Below are 14,686 nucleotides of genomic sequence, written 5' to 3'. Positions count from 1 at the left end.
CGTCGCTTTATGTGCAGGAGAGGTCACCTGACAATGGCACAAATTTTGTGGCCGCTGAAAGAGAGTTGCGAGAAGCCATTCGACAGCTAGATAATGACAAGATTGAAAAAGCCTTGCAGCCAAAGGAAATAAAGTGGATATTCAACAGCCCAGCCACTTCGCACCAAGAGAATTTGGGAGAGACAAATTTCGAAGGTGCGAAAAATCCTTAACTCCCTTTTGAAAGAACAAGCAGTGAATGATGATTGTCTTCTGACAATAATGTGCGAGGACGAAAGCATCACCAACGGTAGGCCGCTTACAACTGTTTCAGATGATGTGAACGACGTAGAAACTCTAACACCTTATTGCTGTTGAAATCTCAACCCAACATGCCTCCAGGGATTTTGAGCGAAGATGACATTCAATTCAATTCAATTAAATTTTATTTATAGTATCAAATCATAACACGAATTATCTCGAGACACTTTACAGATAGAGACCACACTCTATAATTTACAAAGCCCCAACAATTGCAGTAATTCCCTCAAGAGCAAGCAGTGCTCACTGCTTTTCAGTGAGGAAAAGGCGAGGAAAAACTCCCTCTTGGGAAGAAACCTCGGACAGACCCCAATGTTAGACCCAGGTGAAAAAAGCTTCTGGGGGGGTGTTTGGCTCGAGGTCATGGTGCAAAGGACCCTAGGGTGACATTACTCCGAACCATCACTTTAATAATGGAACAGTGACTTCAAATGGTAGTCGTAGTAGTTCATGTCATATCAGGGCGCTGCAGGGCGTTACAGGATGTAGCGTGGCCCAGCAGAGCATGGATGGACGTAGCAGGAAGCAGCAGGGTTTAGCAGGACGCAGGATGACATTGCAGGGCACCGCTGAGCTCAGCAGGGAGTGCAGCAGGACCACGGCGACAGCTGCAACCAGGATCTTGGTGCCAACGTTCTCCAAGGAAATACGCTGGGGGAAAAAACATAAGGACTCCGGGGAGTAAACTACCCAGAAGCTAGGATTAATAACAAGCATTTCTGGAATGGGATGCACACAAATGGTAATAGAAAGGGAGAGGAGAGAGCAGCTCAGTGTGTCAAAGGAAGGAAGTCCCCCGGCAGTCTAGCACTATAACAGCGTAATTAAGAGAGACAGGTCGTAAGAAGAGGTGGCCTGTTGGGCCTTGAAACTCTCCCCTGCCGGATCGGGCTGTGCTGGCCTGCCTCCCTCTACTTTTGTTATATATTATTAATCTAACAATTATGAAGAGAAGCAGGTGGGCCAGTTAGGTGGACACTGCAACTCATCAGTACCTAACTGTAAGCTTTATCAAATAGCAGAGTTTTAAGTTCATTCTTGAATGTGGTGACAGTTTCTGCCCCCCGAACCCAGATTGGGAGCTGGTTCCATAGGAAAGGAGCCTGATAACTAAAGGCTCTGGCTCCCATTGTACTTTTGGAAACTCTAGGTACCACGAGTAACTCTGCATTCTGGGAGCGCAGTGCTCTAGTGGGACAATAACGTATTAGGAGCTCTTCTAGATATGATGGTGCTTTACCATTTAGAGCTTTGTAGGTCAGGAGAAGGATTTTAAATTCAATCCTGGATTTTACAGGAAGCCAATGCAGAGAAGCTGATACAGGAGAAATATGATCTCTTTTCTTAGTTCTTGTGAGAACACGTGCTGCAGCATTCTGGATCAGCTGGAGAGTCTTAAGGGACTTATTTGAGCAACCTCACAGTAGGGAATTACAATAGTCTAGACTGGAAGTAATGAATGCATGGACTAGTTTTTCAGCATCGTTTTGAGACAGGATATTCCTAATTTTGGCAATGTTACAAAGATGGAAAAAGGCTGTTCTTGAGGTTTGTTTTAGATGGGCGTTAAAGGATATATCCTGATCAAAAATAACCCCTAGATTTCTGACTGTAGTGCTGGAGGCCAGGGCAATTCCATCTAGAGTAGCTATATCTTTAGATAATAAGGTTCGGAGGTGTTTAGGGCCCAGCACAATAATAGTTTTGTTAGAGGTAACATCAGAAAATTATAGGTCATCCAGGATTTTATATCTTTAATGCACGCTTGAAGTTTAGCTAGCTGATTGGTTTCGTCGGATTTGATTGACAAGTATAATTGGGTGTCATCCGCATAACAGTGAAAGTTAATTGAGTGTTTCCCAATAATATTACCAAGAGCAAGCATATATAAGGAGAATAAAATTGGTCCAAGCACTGAGCCTTGTGGAACGCCATTGCTAACTTTAGCGTACTTGGAGGATTTATCGTTAACATTAACAAATTGAGATCAATCAGAGAAATAGGACTTAAACCAGCTTAGAGCGATTCCTTTAATGCCAACTAAGTGTTCCAATCTCTGTAACAGGATTGTATGGTCAATAGTGTCAAATGCAGCACTAAGATCTAGTAGAACAAGAATGGAGACAAGTCCTTTGTCTGCAGCAGTTAGAAGGTCATTAGTAATTTTCACCAGTGCCGTCTCTGTGCTATGATGCTTTCTAAATCCTGATTGAAAGTCATCAAATAAACATTGCTATGTAGAAAATCACATAACTGATTAGCAACTACCTTCTCAGGAATCTTGGATAAAAAGGGAAGGTTAGATATTTTAGAAGGTTAGATATTTTTTAGAAGAGGTTTTATAACAGCTACTTTAAATGACTGCGGTACATAACCTGTTAATAAGGACATATTGATCATATCTAGTATTGAAGTGTTAACCATGGGTAGCGCTTCTTTGAGTAGTCTTGTTGGGATGGGGTCTAAGAGACAGGTAGATGGCTTAGCTGAGGATATCTTTAACATTAATTGTTGAAGGTCTGTAGGATAAAAGCAGTCTAAAAATGTCGGGACTAGTCGTTCTTTCTAGCGGTCCTGCGTTTAAAGGTGAACCGTTAGAAGTTGAGGGCAAAAGGTGATGGATTTTATCTCTAATTGTTATAATTTTATCATTAAAGAAGCTCATGAAGTCATCACTACTCAGAGCTAGAGGAATAGATGGCTCAGTAGAGCTGTGACTATCTGTCAGCCTGGCTACAGTGCTGAAAAGAAACCTTGGGTTGTTCTTATTTTCTTCTATTAGTGATGAGTAATAGTGTGATCTGGCCATTCTTAGGGCCTTCCTATAGGTTTTGAGACTTTCTTGCCAATCCAAATGAGATACTTTCACTTTGGTGGAACACCATTTACTTTCTAGGTTTCGCGAGATTTGTTTTAATTTGCGAGTTTGGGAGTTATACCAAGGTGCTAGTTTCCTTTGCTTCATCATCTTATTTTTGAGGGGAGCAACAGAGTCTAAAGTCGTCCGTAGGCAGGTCGTAGCACCGTCTACAAATGTATCAATTTGAGAGGGACTAAGGTTAACATAAAGGTCCTCTGTTATGTTAAGGCATGACATAGAGTCAAATGCTGTTGGAATATCTTCCTTAAATTTAGCTATAGCACTGTCAGATAGGCATCTAGTGTAGAGGTTTTTATCTAATTTAGTTTATTCAGGTATTAAGAATTCGAAAGTAATTAAAGAATGATCTGATAATACCAAATTCTGCGGAAATACTATTAAATCTTCAATTTCAATACCATATGCCAACACAAGGTCGAGGGTGTGGTTAAAACAGTGCGTCGCCTTGCGCACACTCTGACTGAAACCGATTGAATCCAATAATGAGTTGAAAGCAGTACTAAGGCTATCATTGTCAACATCCACATGGATATTAAAATCACCTACAATAAGTACTTTGTCAGATTTAAGGACTAAACATGATAAAAACTCTGAGAATTCAGATAAAAATTCAGAATACGGATACACATGTACACAAGAAAGAGATGGAAGCAAGTCCAGTATCTTGTGGCTTTATTTTGGACTAGATGGACGCATGAATACCTTCCACTTCTTCAGGAGTGCCAGAAGTAGAAAGAAGAAAAAGAAAAAACTTCATGACAGGAGATGTGCTACTAGTGGACAGTCCTTCCCCACGGAACTCCTGGCTCATGGGAAAAGTAGTTGAAACGTTACCGGACTCCAATGGAACAGTACGAAGAGTGAAGATAAAGACCAAGACCAACACTCTGGAAAGGCTTGTAAACAAACTGTGCTTGTTGGTAGAGGCGACGTCAGAAGAGTGAAGAGAGAAGACAAGTTGATAGTTTATGGACATTTGGCTCTCTATAATTATCTATAATATAATATAATCTATAATGTTGTGTTTTATAAGTAAACATTTAAAAAGAAGACCGTTTGGTTTGCTCATGTTTCAAATACTGGTTGTAGTTAGACGGACTTCAAAAGGTGGCTCAGAAGAATTAGAAGCAACTAGGTGCCACTACAACTTTATTTGGAGGTCAAAACTGAAAGCAATCAACGTCACCATGTTACTATCTGTCAGAAATGGATTGACACACAAATGATTTGAATGACACCTTACAGGCTCTGAATGTTCCAGCACTTTATCCCAGAAGCTGTCTGTCAAACAGAATTTATTATCAACCCTAAAAGCTGTTACCTGTAATATACAGTGCCTTGCGAAAGTATTCGGCCCCCTTGAACGTTTCGACCTTTTGCCACATTTCAGGCCTCAAACATAAAGATATAAAACTGTAATTTTTTGTGAAGAATCAACAACAAGTGGGTCCCAATTATGAAGTGGAACGAAATTCATTGGCTATTTCAAACTTTTTTAACAAATAAAAACTGAAAAAATGGGCGGCCAAAATTATTCAGCCCCTTTACTTTCAGTGCAGCAAACTCTCTCCAGAAGTTCAGTGAGGATCTCTGAATGATCCAATGTTGACCTAAATGACTAATGATGATAAATAGAATCCAGCTGTGTGTAATCAAGTCTCCGTATAAATGCACCTGCTCTGTGATAGTCTCAGAGGTCCGTGTAAAGCGCAGAGAGCATCATGAAGAACAAGGAACACACCAGGCAGGTCCGAGATACTGTTGTGGAGAAGTTTAAAGCCGGATTTGGATACAAAAGATTTCCCAAGCTTTAAACATCCCAAAGAGGTCACTGCCGATAATATATTGAAATGGAAGGAGTATCAGACCACTACAAATCTACGAAGACCCGGCCCGCCCCTCTAAACCTTCAGCTCATACAATGAGAAGACTGATCAGAGATGCAGCCAAGAGGCCCATGATCACTCTGGATGAACTGCAGAGATCTACAGCTGAGGTGGGAGACTCTGTCCATAGGACAACAATCAGTCGTTATACTGCACAAATCTGGCCTTTATGGAAGAGTGGCAAGAAGAAAGCCATTTCTTAAAGATATCCATAAAAAGTGTCGTTTAAAGTTTGCCAAAAGCCACCTGGGAGACACACCAAACATGTGGAAGAAGGTGCTGTGGTCAGATGAAACCAAAATCGAACTTTTTGGCAACAATGCAAAACGTTATGTTTGGCGTAAAAGCAACACAGCTCATCACCCTGAACACACCATCCCCACTGTCAAACATGGTGGTGGCAGCATCATGGTTTGGGCCTGCTTTTCTTCAGCAGGGACAGGGAAGATGGTTAAAATTGATGGGAAGATGGATGGAGCCAAATACAGGACCATTCTGGAAGAAAACCTGATGGAGTCTGCAAAAGACCTGAGACTGGGACGGAGATTTGTCTTCCAACAAGACAATGATCCAAAACATAAAGCAAAATCTACAATGGAATGGTTCACAAATAAACATATCCAGGTGTTAGAATGGCCAAGTCAAAGTCCAGACCTGAATCCAATCGAGAATCTGTGGAAAGAACTGAAAACTGCTGCTCACAAACGCTCTCCATCCAACCTCACGGAGCTCGAGCTGTTTTGCAAGGAGGAATGGGCAAAAATGTCAGTCTCTCGATGTGCAAAACTGATAGAGACATACCCCAAGCGACTTACAGCTGTAATCGCAGCAAAAGGTGGCGCTACAAAGTATTAACTTAAGGGGGCTGAATAATTTTGCACGCCCAATGTTTCAGTTTTTTATTTGTTTAAAAGGTTTGAAATATCCAATAAATTTCGTTCCACTTCATGATTGTGTCCCACTTGTTGTTGATTCTTCACAAAAAATTACAGTTTTATATCTTTATGTTTGAGGCCTGAAATGTGGCAAAAGGTCGAAAAGTTCATGGGGGCCGAATACTTTCGCAAGGCACTGTAAGTAGTCACCTTCTTTAACTGAAAAATGGATAAAAATAGGAGAAGAGAATGCTCTTTCTTTTCGTCAGATACCTGTCAGTTCACTCTGTTAGGAACATTAATTATTCATCTATTTTAAGAATAAAGGCGAAATAAAAAAAAAGAACCTGCTTTGCCTTTTTGACGTGCAAGCACATACAGACCTGACAAGTCTTTTTCTGTAATAAAAGAAGTGAACATGTTGTTTCTCTCCACTGTTTCCCTCAGGTACTGTGTATGATAACAGCTCCAGTCACCATGATCCTGTCCTCTCAGCAGGACGCCTCCTTCGCCTTTGCTTCCTTGGCCATAGTCTTCTCAGTCTACATCACCCTGGTGGTTCTGTTCGTCCCCAAGGTAACAGCAAACCACTGTCTCTTCCCTGCAGATTACAGCAACACTCCAAGTGTCAGACATTATGGCTTGCCTTTCATCAGGGATTTGAGTAATCTAGGCTGGTATGATATATCCCATAATGAGCTGCAGATTGGCCCTGCCTTGCTGTGTCAGCATCAATACTCTGTGTGTAATAATTTACTCTTCTCTAGACCAGTTAGATTTTTAAATATTTTACAGAGAGGAGAGAGTTCATGGTCATACATTTTATGGCATGTGACACCTCAACATTTTGTCACCATGGGCAGATAATGTTTTGCTAAAACAACCTCCACTCTGCTGGTTTCAGGCTTTAACCAGATGTTGAACCTGGCTGCAGGAATTTGCTCTCATTCAGCCACACTCAGGTCCAACACTGATGAGGCCTAATACGTTGGCTGTGTTTACGTTCATCACTGACATGCAAAACAAACAAGATACAATGTTTTAATAAGTGAACTTCAGTGTATTTTAGAATTTTGGAATTTTCTACGCTGCTTCCAGTCTTTAAACTCAGCTAGGCTAACCACATCCTGAGTACAGCCCTGTAACACACAGATACACTTCTTCTCATACTTAAACTGATATTTTTATTATTTTATTATTATTATATTATTTGGGTGGGTAGTGTGTGCACTGTGTGTGGCTTGCCTTCCCTCTGTGGCCACAGTGCACGGAGTTTGGAGCAGCCACAACACATACTCAATCCCATCGTGTCAAATAGCGACACTAGGTCAGGTGCCTTTGGCATTTGCAACTGACGCAAAAAGTGTCCTTTAGCATCACATTTAAGGCGCTGACACACTAATCTAATAATTGGCCGTTGGACAGTCTGGCGAGGTCAGTGACTCAAATCTGTTTAGTGTGTTCCATGCCATCGTCCGTCTGAGTGGCTGTCGGCCTTTATTTTGTCCGACCTGACATGTTCAGTCGGAGGCAGGACAGTCGGGGCTCACCCGGAAATGGCAAGCGGAATGAGCATGACTAGAGTCTCTCAAAATCTGACGAAAATCTTTGTTGATCTGAAATTAAGACAGATTCAGCAGCTGCATGGCCTATTTCTCACTTAAAATGTTTTCAGAAACATGTTTCAGTGAACTATTTTAGTACAATATGAGATCGTATTCTGAACAAGCCTCCATGACAGTCTGGCTTTGAATTTCCAGAGAAAACAAACCCATGTGACGTGTTTGTCCAATTAGCTGCCGGTTTTCATTTTTTGGGCAACAATACAGATTACTGTTATGGAGACGTATTACGTCTCGTCTCTTTGGTGTGTTCTGTGGCCCTTTTTGGACCAACTCCGGGAGACTGATCAGTCCGACTGGCTTTTCTGCCGACGGTTGGCCGTCTGTTTGGTGTGTAACTGCCATTAGACACGCTTGGTCAGGACTCTTGGCTAATGTCAGAAGTCCCTCTAGTGGACAAAACGTGTAACAACAACCACTTGCAACTACACTCCTCTTATAAAGTGGCATTGACAATACATAAGAGGAGTGTAGTACATATTTATAACATCAACTGCATTTGAGCATTAAATATTCAAATATTATTCGAATATAAAAAACGCTCTGTAGTAGTCCAAACTGCACACTGTTTGCAGAATATTTGTATTACACACACATTAAGGGAAAGGAACTACACTCCCCTGCTTGAAAGCCCTGTGTTTTATGACCCAGCCATCCACCCTATCTTCCTCCCCCATGTGGAGCAGTAAGGGAAACCTGTGCATGATTTTCAGATGCGGCGTCTGGTCACACGGGGTGAGTGGCAGTCAGATGCCCAGGAGACCATGAAGACTGGCTCGTCCACCAATAATAATGATGAGGAGAAGTCCAGACAGCTGGAGAGAGAGAACAAGGAGCTCCAGAAGATCATCCAGGAGGTCAGCCAGGCCCGTTCTCTTTTTCACAGGATTCTCAATTCTTTGTTTTCCTTATATTTAAAGCAGTAGTGCACAACTTTTTATATTAATGAATGTCCGTTACATTCAAGCCATTGCCAGATAAGTTGTTACAAAGCTAATTAAGCCTATCAGCTCCACAAAACTCTAAAATGGTGTCGTCCAGTGACTTTCGTGCACAGAAAATTGATCGAAGATAATTACGTCTTCTGAAGAGTTCATCATGTTTTTTTTAATCCCTAATTCCTTAAGTCCCCTAATACTGTATCTGAAGTCTCGTTCCGGAAATTCAGCCTTGGTGCAGAATTACAGCCACTAGAGCCAGTGCAATTAATTGAATTTCGATTTCAATTTCAATTTTGGCTCCCAACGATCACCAAAATAGTATAATCGAGAGAAAAAACGATTATTTTGCCATGTTCTGTTTTGCAAGAACACTCTTATTTTTTCTTGTGTTCTGAATGACACACGCATGCGCACATCCGCATGCACACATCTGCCCCTCCCGAAGCCAGTCAGGGAGGCAAGTCGTGTGCTGTGCATATCATCCGCTGGAATTAAAAAATTCAGCGCGAGTAAAGATGGCAGCAGCATTTGGTGAGCAAAAAAAAGGCAAAACCAACTCAGTTGTCTGGGAACAGTTAACGTTAGCTAACCCTGCGGTCCCTCTGCCTTTGCACCCCCCGCTGTAGTATACGGTCTATAGACGTTGAATTCCCCCGACACGCTGTATTCACTTACTGTTTAAAACTTTTTCCAGCTTAATGGGGATGCATAGGCATACTGCTCAAAAACAACATGAAAAAACATAGTAATGTTCCCTCAGCATTTAGTTGTGTTGTTAAATTGTATGAAAATGACGTTAAATCACCTGTTTCACGTAACGTTACTCTAAGGTACTGTCTATGTGCTGGATTTTTCCTAAGGTTAGCTAGCAAATAAGCCTACTGACAGCGACATTATTAAGGTGGAGAGTGGGGGTGTGGCCTGGACCAACTGCCACTTTCTCATTTGAAACCCATGATGTCTCTCTCTCATGGGTGGGCCAACTTCTCTGGGCGGGCAAAGCAGAGAAAGGGAAGGTAACCTTTCTCCTTATGACCTCATAAGGAGCAAGATTCCAGATCGGCCCATCTGAGCTTTCATTTTCTCAAAGGCAGCGCAGGATACCCAGGGCTCGGTTTATACCTATCACCATTTCTAGCCACTGGGGGACCATAGGCAGGCAGGGGGAACTCATATTAATGTTAAAACACCTCATAAAGTGAAATCTTCATGTCATGGGACCTTTAATGAATGTCCATTACATTCAAGCCATTGCCAAATGAGTTGATACAAAGCTAATTAAGACTATCAGCTCCACAAAACTCTCTCTGTATTTCTCTGTATGGTTATGTTTAGAAAATGTAGTCAGGGGACTTTCGCGCACAGAAACTCGAGTGAAGATAATTACCTGCACGCCCGCCGACAGGGGGGGACAAACGGGTCTGTTGTCCCGGGCCCAGAGTAGGGGGGGGGGCCAGAACTGGGCCCTAATTAAATTATGGAATAATTGAAAAAAAAAAAATTTAATAGGCCTGTTTGTGGAAAAAATATGTAATATTTGAGTTACATAAAAGCTTTTTATTTGTTTTCTTCCTAATTGTCCTTGAAATAGTGGTCAAGAACCCCCCCACCCCCAACATAAAAATGGTTTGGCCACTTATCAAAATTTGATGTTGTTGAAGTTCAGTACGCTCAAAATTTTCGGTCAGCACAAGTCCGGTGCTCAGAAAAGGAAGGAAAAGAGAAGAAGAAAATAGAGGCCTTAGAGATTTTCTAAATAAATATATAAAAAAAATAAAAAAGGTGTCCGTCACGGTGAAGCTGGAACTGTCAACGTAGAGCGAGGTAAAAAAACAGTGCAGCATTAGCTCCATTAGCTTGTATAAAAGCCTGAGACAACACGTTCTCTCTGACAGAAAGAGTTGAGTTTTGTAGCTCCGTCAGAGAGGATGAGACAGAGAGGAGAGAGATCCAGCTGCTGTCAGGGGACAGAGAGAGTGATGCGGGAGGTGCCCGCTGCCTCGCAACGGAGGGACAGAGTCAGGCTACTGGTGAGAGAGAGAGAGAGAGAGAGAGATGCGGGAGGGGCCCGCTGCCCTGTTGGAGAGTATGAGCAGGATGGATCAGAGACTGATTACACACTTAATTTCAGTGAGAGATGTGAGGAGAGGAGAGGAAGATCAGATTAGAGGAAGAACAGAGGAGAGGAGCAGGAGAGGAAGAGCAGAGCAGAGGAACAGGAGATGAACAGGAGCGGAGAGGAACAGGAGAGGACGAGCAGAGGAGAGGAAAAGCAAGGGAAAAGGAGAGATCTGGGCACGGGGGGCCCATCTAAGCTTATCTCGTCCCGGGCCCAGCCAAGACTGTCAGCTGGCCTGATTACCTGTTTTGAAGAGTCCATCATGTTTTTTTAATCCTCCATATCTTCCTTGGCTACTAGCTACTGCATGGAGGAGGGGTAGGGGTGGTGCACGATCACGGAAGGCTTGTATTATGTGAATGTGCTGACAGTGTTGTAATCTTAGAATTCCTCATGGGGGAGACAGAAACTACGCACTATAGCTTTAACAGGTAATATCTCATTGGGATTACATGAAAACTATCAAGAAGATAAAATAAAGATATTGATCTGGCCTGAGTTTGTAAAAATACGTTTTCAAAGATTTTGCAACAAAACTAACTTGCTTTTTCCAGAGTTTTCAACCTCTTCTCACAGCCTTGCAGCAGATGAAGGTGGCTCAGCTCTTATCACATCTGTACATATTCGCGTCACGTGATGAAAATTTAGGCACATCTGTGACTTATCTGGTTCTTTGGTCAACTACATCAGAGAAGAATGATCTTAAATCCTTAGAGAAAGGACCCACTGGCGGCTGCTTAAATCGATGTAAAATAAACACATAACAGCTAGCGTTCATTTTTTTAGGGAAATTAATCATTTGAAGATACTCCAAGAAATTACATCATGATAAGCAAAAATACCAATATAAGCACTGGCGGACCATTTTTTTATTGAACAGCTCAAAGGGTTAAACACTCAGTTTGTTAATACTTTGAGTAGTACACATTCAATTCCATTTACTTCTATTGTATTGTGTGAAGGCAGAAATCTCGACAACATATTATAAAACCTGTGAAAATAAATCGTTGGATGTGAGAAAATATTTTTTTTAACTTCAAGTGTTTAGGGAATCAGTCTGAAACTAGCCTGGGACTTTGCTCATCCCCCTTTTCTAGTTTTTCCAGACAACTCCTGTGAACTATTGAAAAAAAAAACATAAGCTTGCCATACAGCAGTCTTAGAGGATTAGAGGACTTGTGCCTAGAGAAGATTAAGTTGTTTTTCCCATTTGTCCACTCAGAAAGAAGAGCGTGTGTCTGAGCTAAGAAACCAGCTATCTGAGCGGCAGGCCCTGCGGTCCAGGAGAAGAGCGTCCACTGTCTCTAATCAGAATCACAGCTCCTCATCTCCTGCCATTCCCCAGAGTGACCCCAGGTCCCTGGCCCCTCCTCCAGGGTACCCCGTCCCCATCTCTGACCTCCACCCCATCCCTCCGTCCTTCGGCAACTCATCCAGCCTCTACCAGCCGGACAGCAAGATCAGCCGAAATAACTGCCACACCAGCCGGCTGCAGCTGCTCTACAAGTGAGGGATGAGGACAGCAATAACTACATAAAGATTTGAAAAAGAACCAGATCATTACCTGTTGGAGGGGCTGACACCAGGCTGGGGGATAACCAGTTTTGGAGCTGATCAATCAATATGTTATTTTTCTTTTCTCTCAGAAAAAGGATGTACATACGCCCACATCTTGGTAATCGTACAATTTAGCTACAGTTGCTAACCTGTCAAGCTTTCCATTGTAACACTGCTCGTAATGCAGTTTACTACAGATTTACCACCGGAATTTGTGTTAATTTCTGAAATAAAAAAATCCTTGTCTATAGATTAAAGAAGACAAAAGCAGCTTCTCTTTGTGGCAACTGTTGAATATGTCGTCTGAAATCACAACTGTCGCTGGGAGACTTATTTAGTTTTAGATAATTCTTTTGCTAATTAACATTTAATCTATTAGCTGGTTGTTAACCCCAACTGACTCATTTTAAAATGAAAACCCATTAGAAGGGTCTTTAATATAGATACAAATGTGCATTAATATATAATGTAATTGGCTAGATACATGGCATTGTGCTAACAGCCTAAAGCTAGGTATCTGGGAAAAAGTCAGCATCCACAGTTGGTAGACCAGCATCAGTTGATAGAGAAGACACTGAAATAAAGGAGCAGAACTGTTCTTGTACTGAAAGGTAGTTAGCCCTAGGATTATAGTGCAGTGTGAAAATGAAAATGTAAGATTAAACTGTTATTTTGTTATAACTAGTGTTGGGTATCGAGAACCAGTTCCAAAATTCCGATTCCAAAGTAATCATTACGAAATTTAAATTATGGTTCTGTTTTTGGTTCCTAAACAACTACATATTGACATATCCTTCTCCAGCCAGTCGTATGTTTTACTCCAAGACGCAATAAATGTTTGAGTTGCTCGTATGTTGTTCATATAGATCATCATCTCATCAAGTAAACAAGCCAGTGAGGTCATGGTCTGTTAAGGGCCGTGTGGAGACAATCCAAGTCCACTTTTATTCAGTATTTCAAGTAAAGCACCTTTTAGGGCTAGAGCGTAAACCTCCTTAAATCTAATAAACAGCACAAGAGAGCTGCTAACGTTGCCTAAACTCTAATAGTGTTGCATCCAGGTCTGGCTGCCATACTGTGGATGTTCCAGTCCAGACAGGGACTTTTAATGACCTTGTAAACCCTCCAAATAATAAAGTTAACCAATGACGCTTTACTCTGGATGTAAGGCTAGGTCACAACTGTATAAGCTAACATTCTGCTTAAGTTAGAACAGATAAACATGTGTTTTTGGGCTCTATTAAGAGTGATACTTGGTATCCAAATCATTTGGAGGGTGGTGTCTTTCTTTATCTCCTTCCAAAACCAAAAACACAAGAGCGAAAGCGCAAGGAATTTAATATTGTTTGTTATTGTATTGTGTAGCTTTAGCCTCAGTCTTTTAGCATGATATGTCTGTAGCCTTCAAGTGCATATTTAGGACCCCTTTAAACATGGCTCTCATTTTAAAATGAGTCAGCTTGAACCAAAATGAACCCTTCTGCCATAACTGTGCTGGTGTTACTTAGCAAGCTACGGCTAATAAAATCTGCTAGCGACCATAAAATCTGATAGTGACTGTTGTCATAGCAAGCTACGGCTAATAAAATCTGCTAGCAACAGTTGTTTGCTAACGTCTGCTAACGTTAACATTGAAAACTAAAGTTCTAGAATAAAAAATTTCGACAGATAGCAACAGTAGCTAATAGGGGGTGTGGCCCTACAGGCTCCATTGGAGACCAAGATGTTAAGCATTTATTATATCTGTACCTTAAAATATTGCCTCCTAATGTGTTTAGATAGTGCTATGTACTGTATAAGAGGCTGGACAAAAGGACATGATGATGTCAGTTTTGTGACAAAGTAACTGGTTGTATCCAAAACATAATAGGTTTTGTCATTTCGGCTTCTCTTGTTAAATGTTTGATGGTGTTTTTTTTACATTATTAGTCTCTGTTCAAAGAGACTGCTCAGTCATTGTACATAGTTGTGTGTGTTCATACTAAACTGACAAACTTAGTCCTGTTGATATAGGGCTGAAAAGAAAAGTAAGCTGAGGACACTGCTGTCATCTGTCAGGTATTAAGAGTTTTGACTGGCACACTCAAAAACTGAAGGAGCATTACATGATGCTAAAAGCATCAATTCAAACACCTTGGGCCCTATCTTGCACCCAGCGCAATTGACTTTGTACACCGACGCATGTATCATTCCTATATTGCACTCGACGCACAGCGGACTTTTCCCTCCACAGTCGCACGTCGGTAAATTAGGGAATGAATTTGCGCTCCCGGGGGCTGTTCAGAGAAAAGAGGAGGCGTGTTCTGGCGCAAACATTCCCTGGTGCTATTTTGCAGTTTCAGAAAACAATTCCGCCACAGACCAGGAAAAACCTAGCCTAGAGTCAGTGGCGCTAGTCTAAAGTCATTGGTGCGTTATTCAGATGCTATTTTCGGGGCGCATGCACAATGTAGCATGTGCACAACGCAAAAACACTTTGCTTCTCTCATCTACACGGACGCAGCA

At 41.7% G+C, this 14,686-nt stretch overlaps 1 protein-coding gene across 5 annotated transcripts in view; it reads left to right on the top strand.

Annotated features, from left to right (window-relative positions):
* gabbr1b (gamma-aminobutyric acid (GABA) B receptor, 1b) overlaps nucleotides 1-14,431 on the top strand; it is a 294,834-nt gene extending 280,403 nt beyond the window's left edge. For 3 of the 5 annotated variants that reach the window (XM_039820112.1, XM_039820110.1, XM_039820114.1), the window contains 3 exons: nucleotides 6,390-6,518; nucleotides 8,278-8,421; nucleotides 11,847-14,431. In XM_039820112.1, coding sequence (XP_039676046.1) covers nucleotides 6,390-6,518; nucleotides 8,278-8,421; nucleotides 11,847-12,134 — 561 coding nt within the window. In that variant the 3' untranslated portion in view covers nucleotides 12,135-14,431. The remainder of the gene's footprint in view (nucleotides 1-6,389; nucleotides 6,519-8,277; nucleotides 8,422-11,846) is intronic. The other 2 variants (XM_039820111.1, XM_039820113.1) reach the window with 1 other exon arrangement.
* Nucleotides 14,432-14,686: the final 255 nt, after the last annotated feature.

Source organism: Perca fluviatilis, chromosome 13 (assembly GCF_010015445.1).
Source record: "Perca fluviatilis chromosome 13, GENO_Pfluv_1.0, whole genome shotgun sequence".
Classification (NCBI taxonomy): Eukaryota; Metazoa; Chordata; class Actinopteri; order Perciformes; family Percidae; genus Perca; species Perca fluviatilis.
The sequence above is the reverse complement of the archived record's forward strand: the minus strand, read 5'-3'. Positions and strand labels throughout refer to the sequence as shown.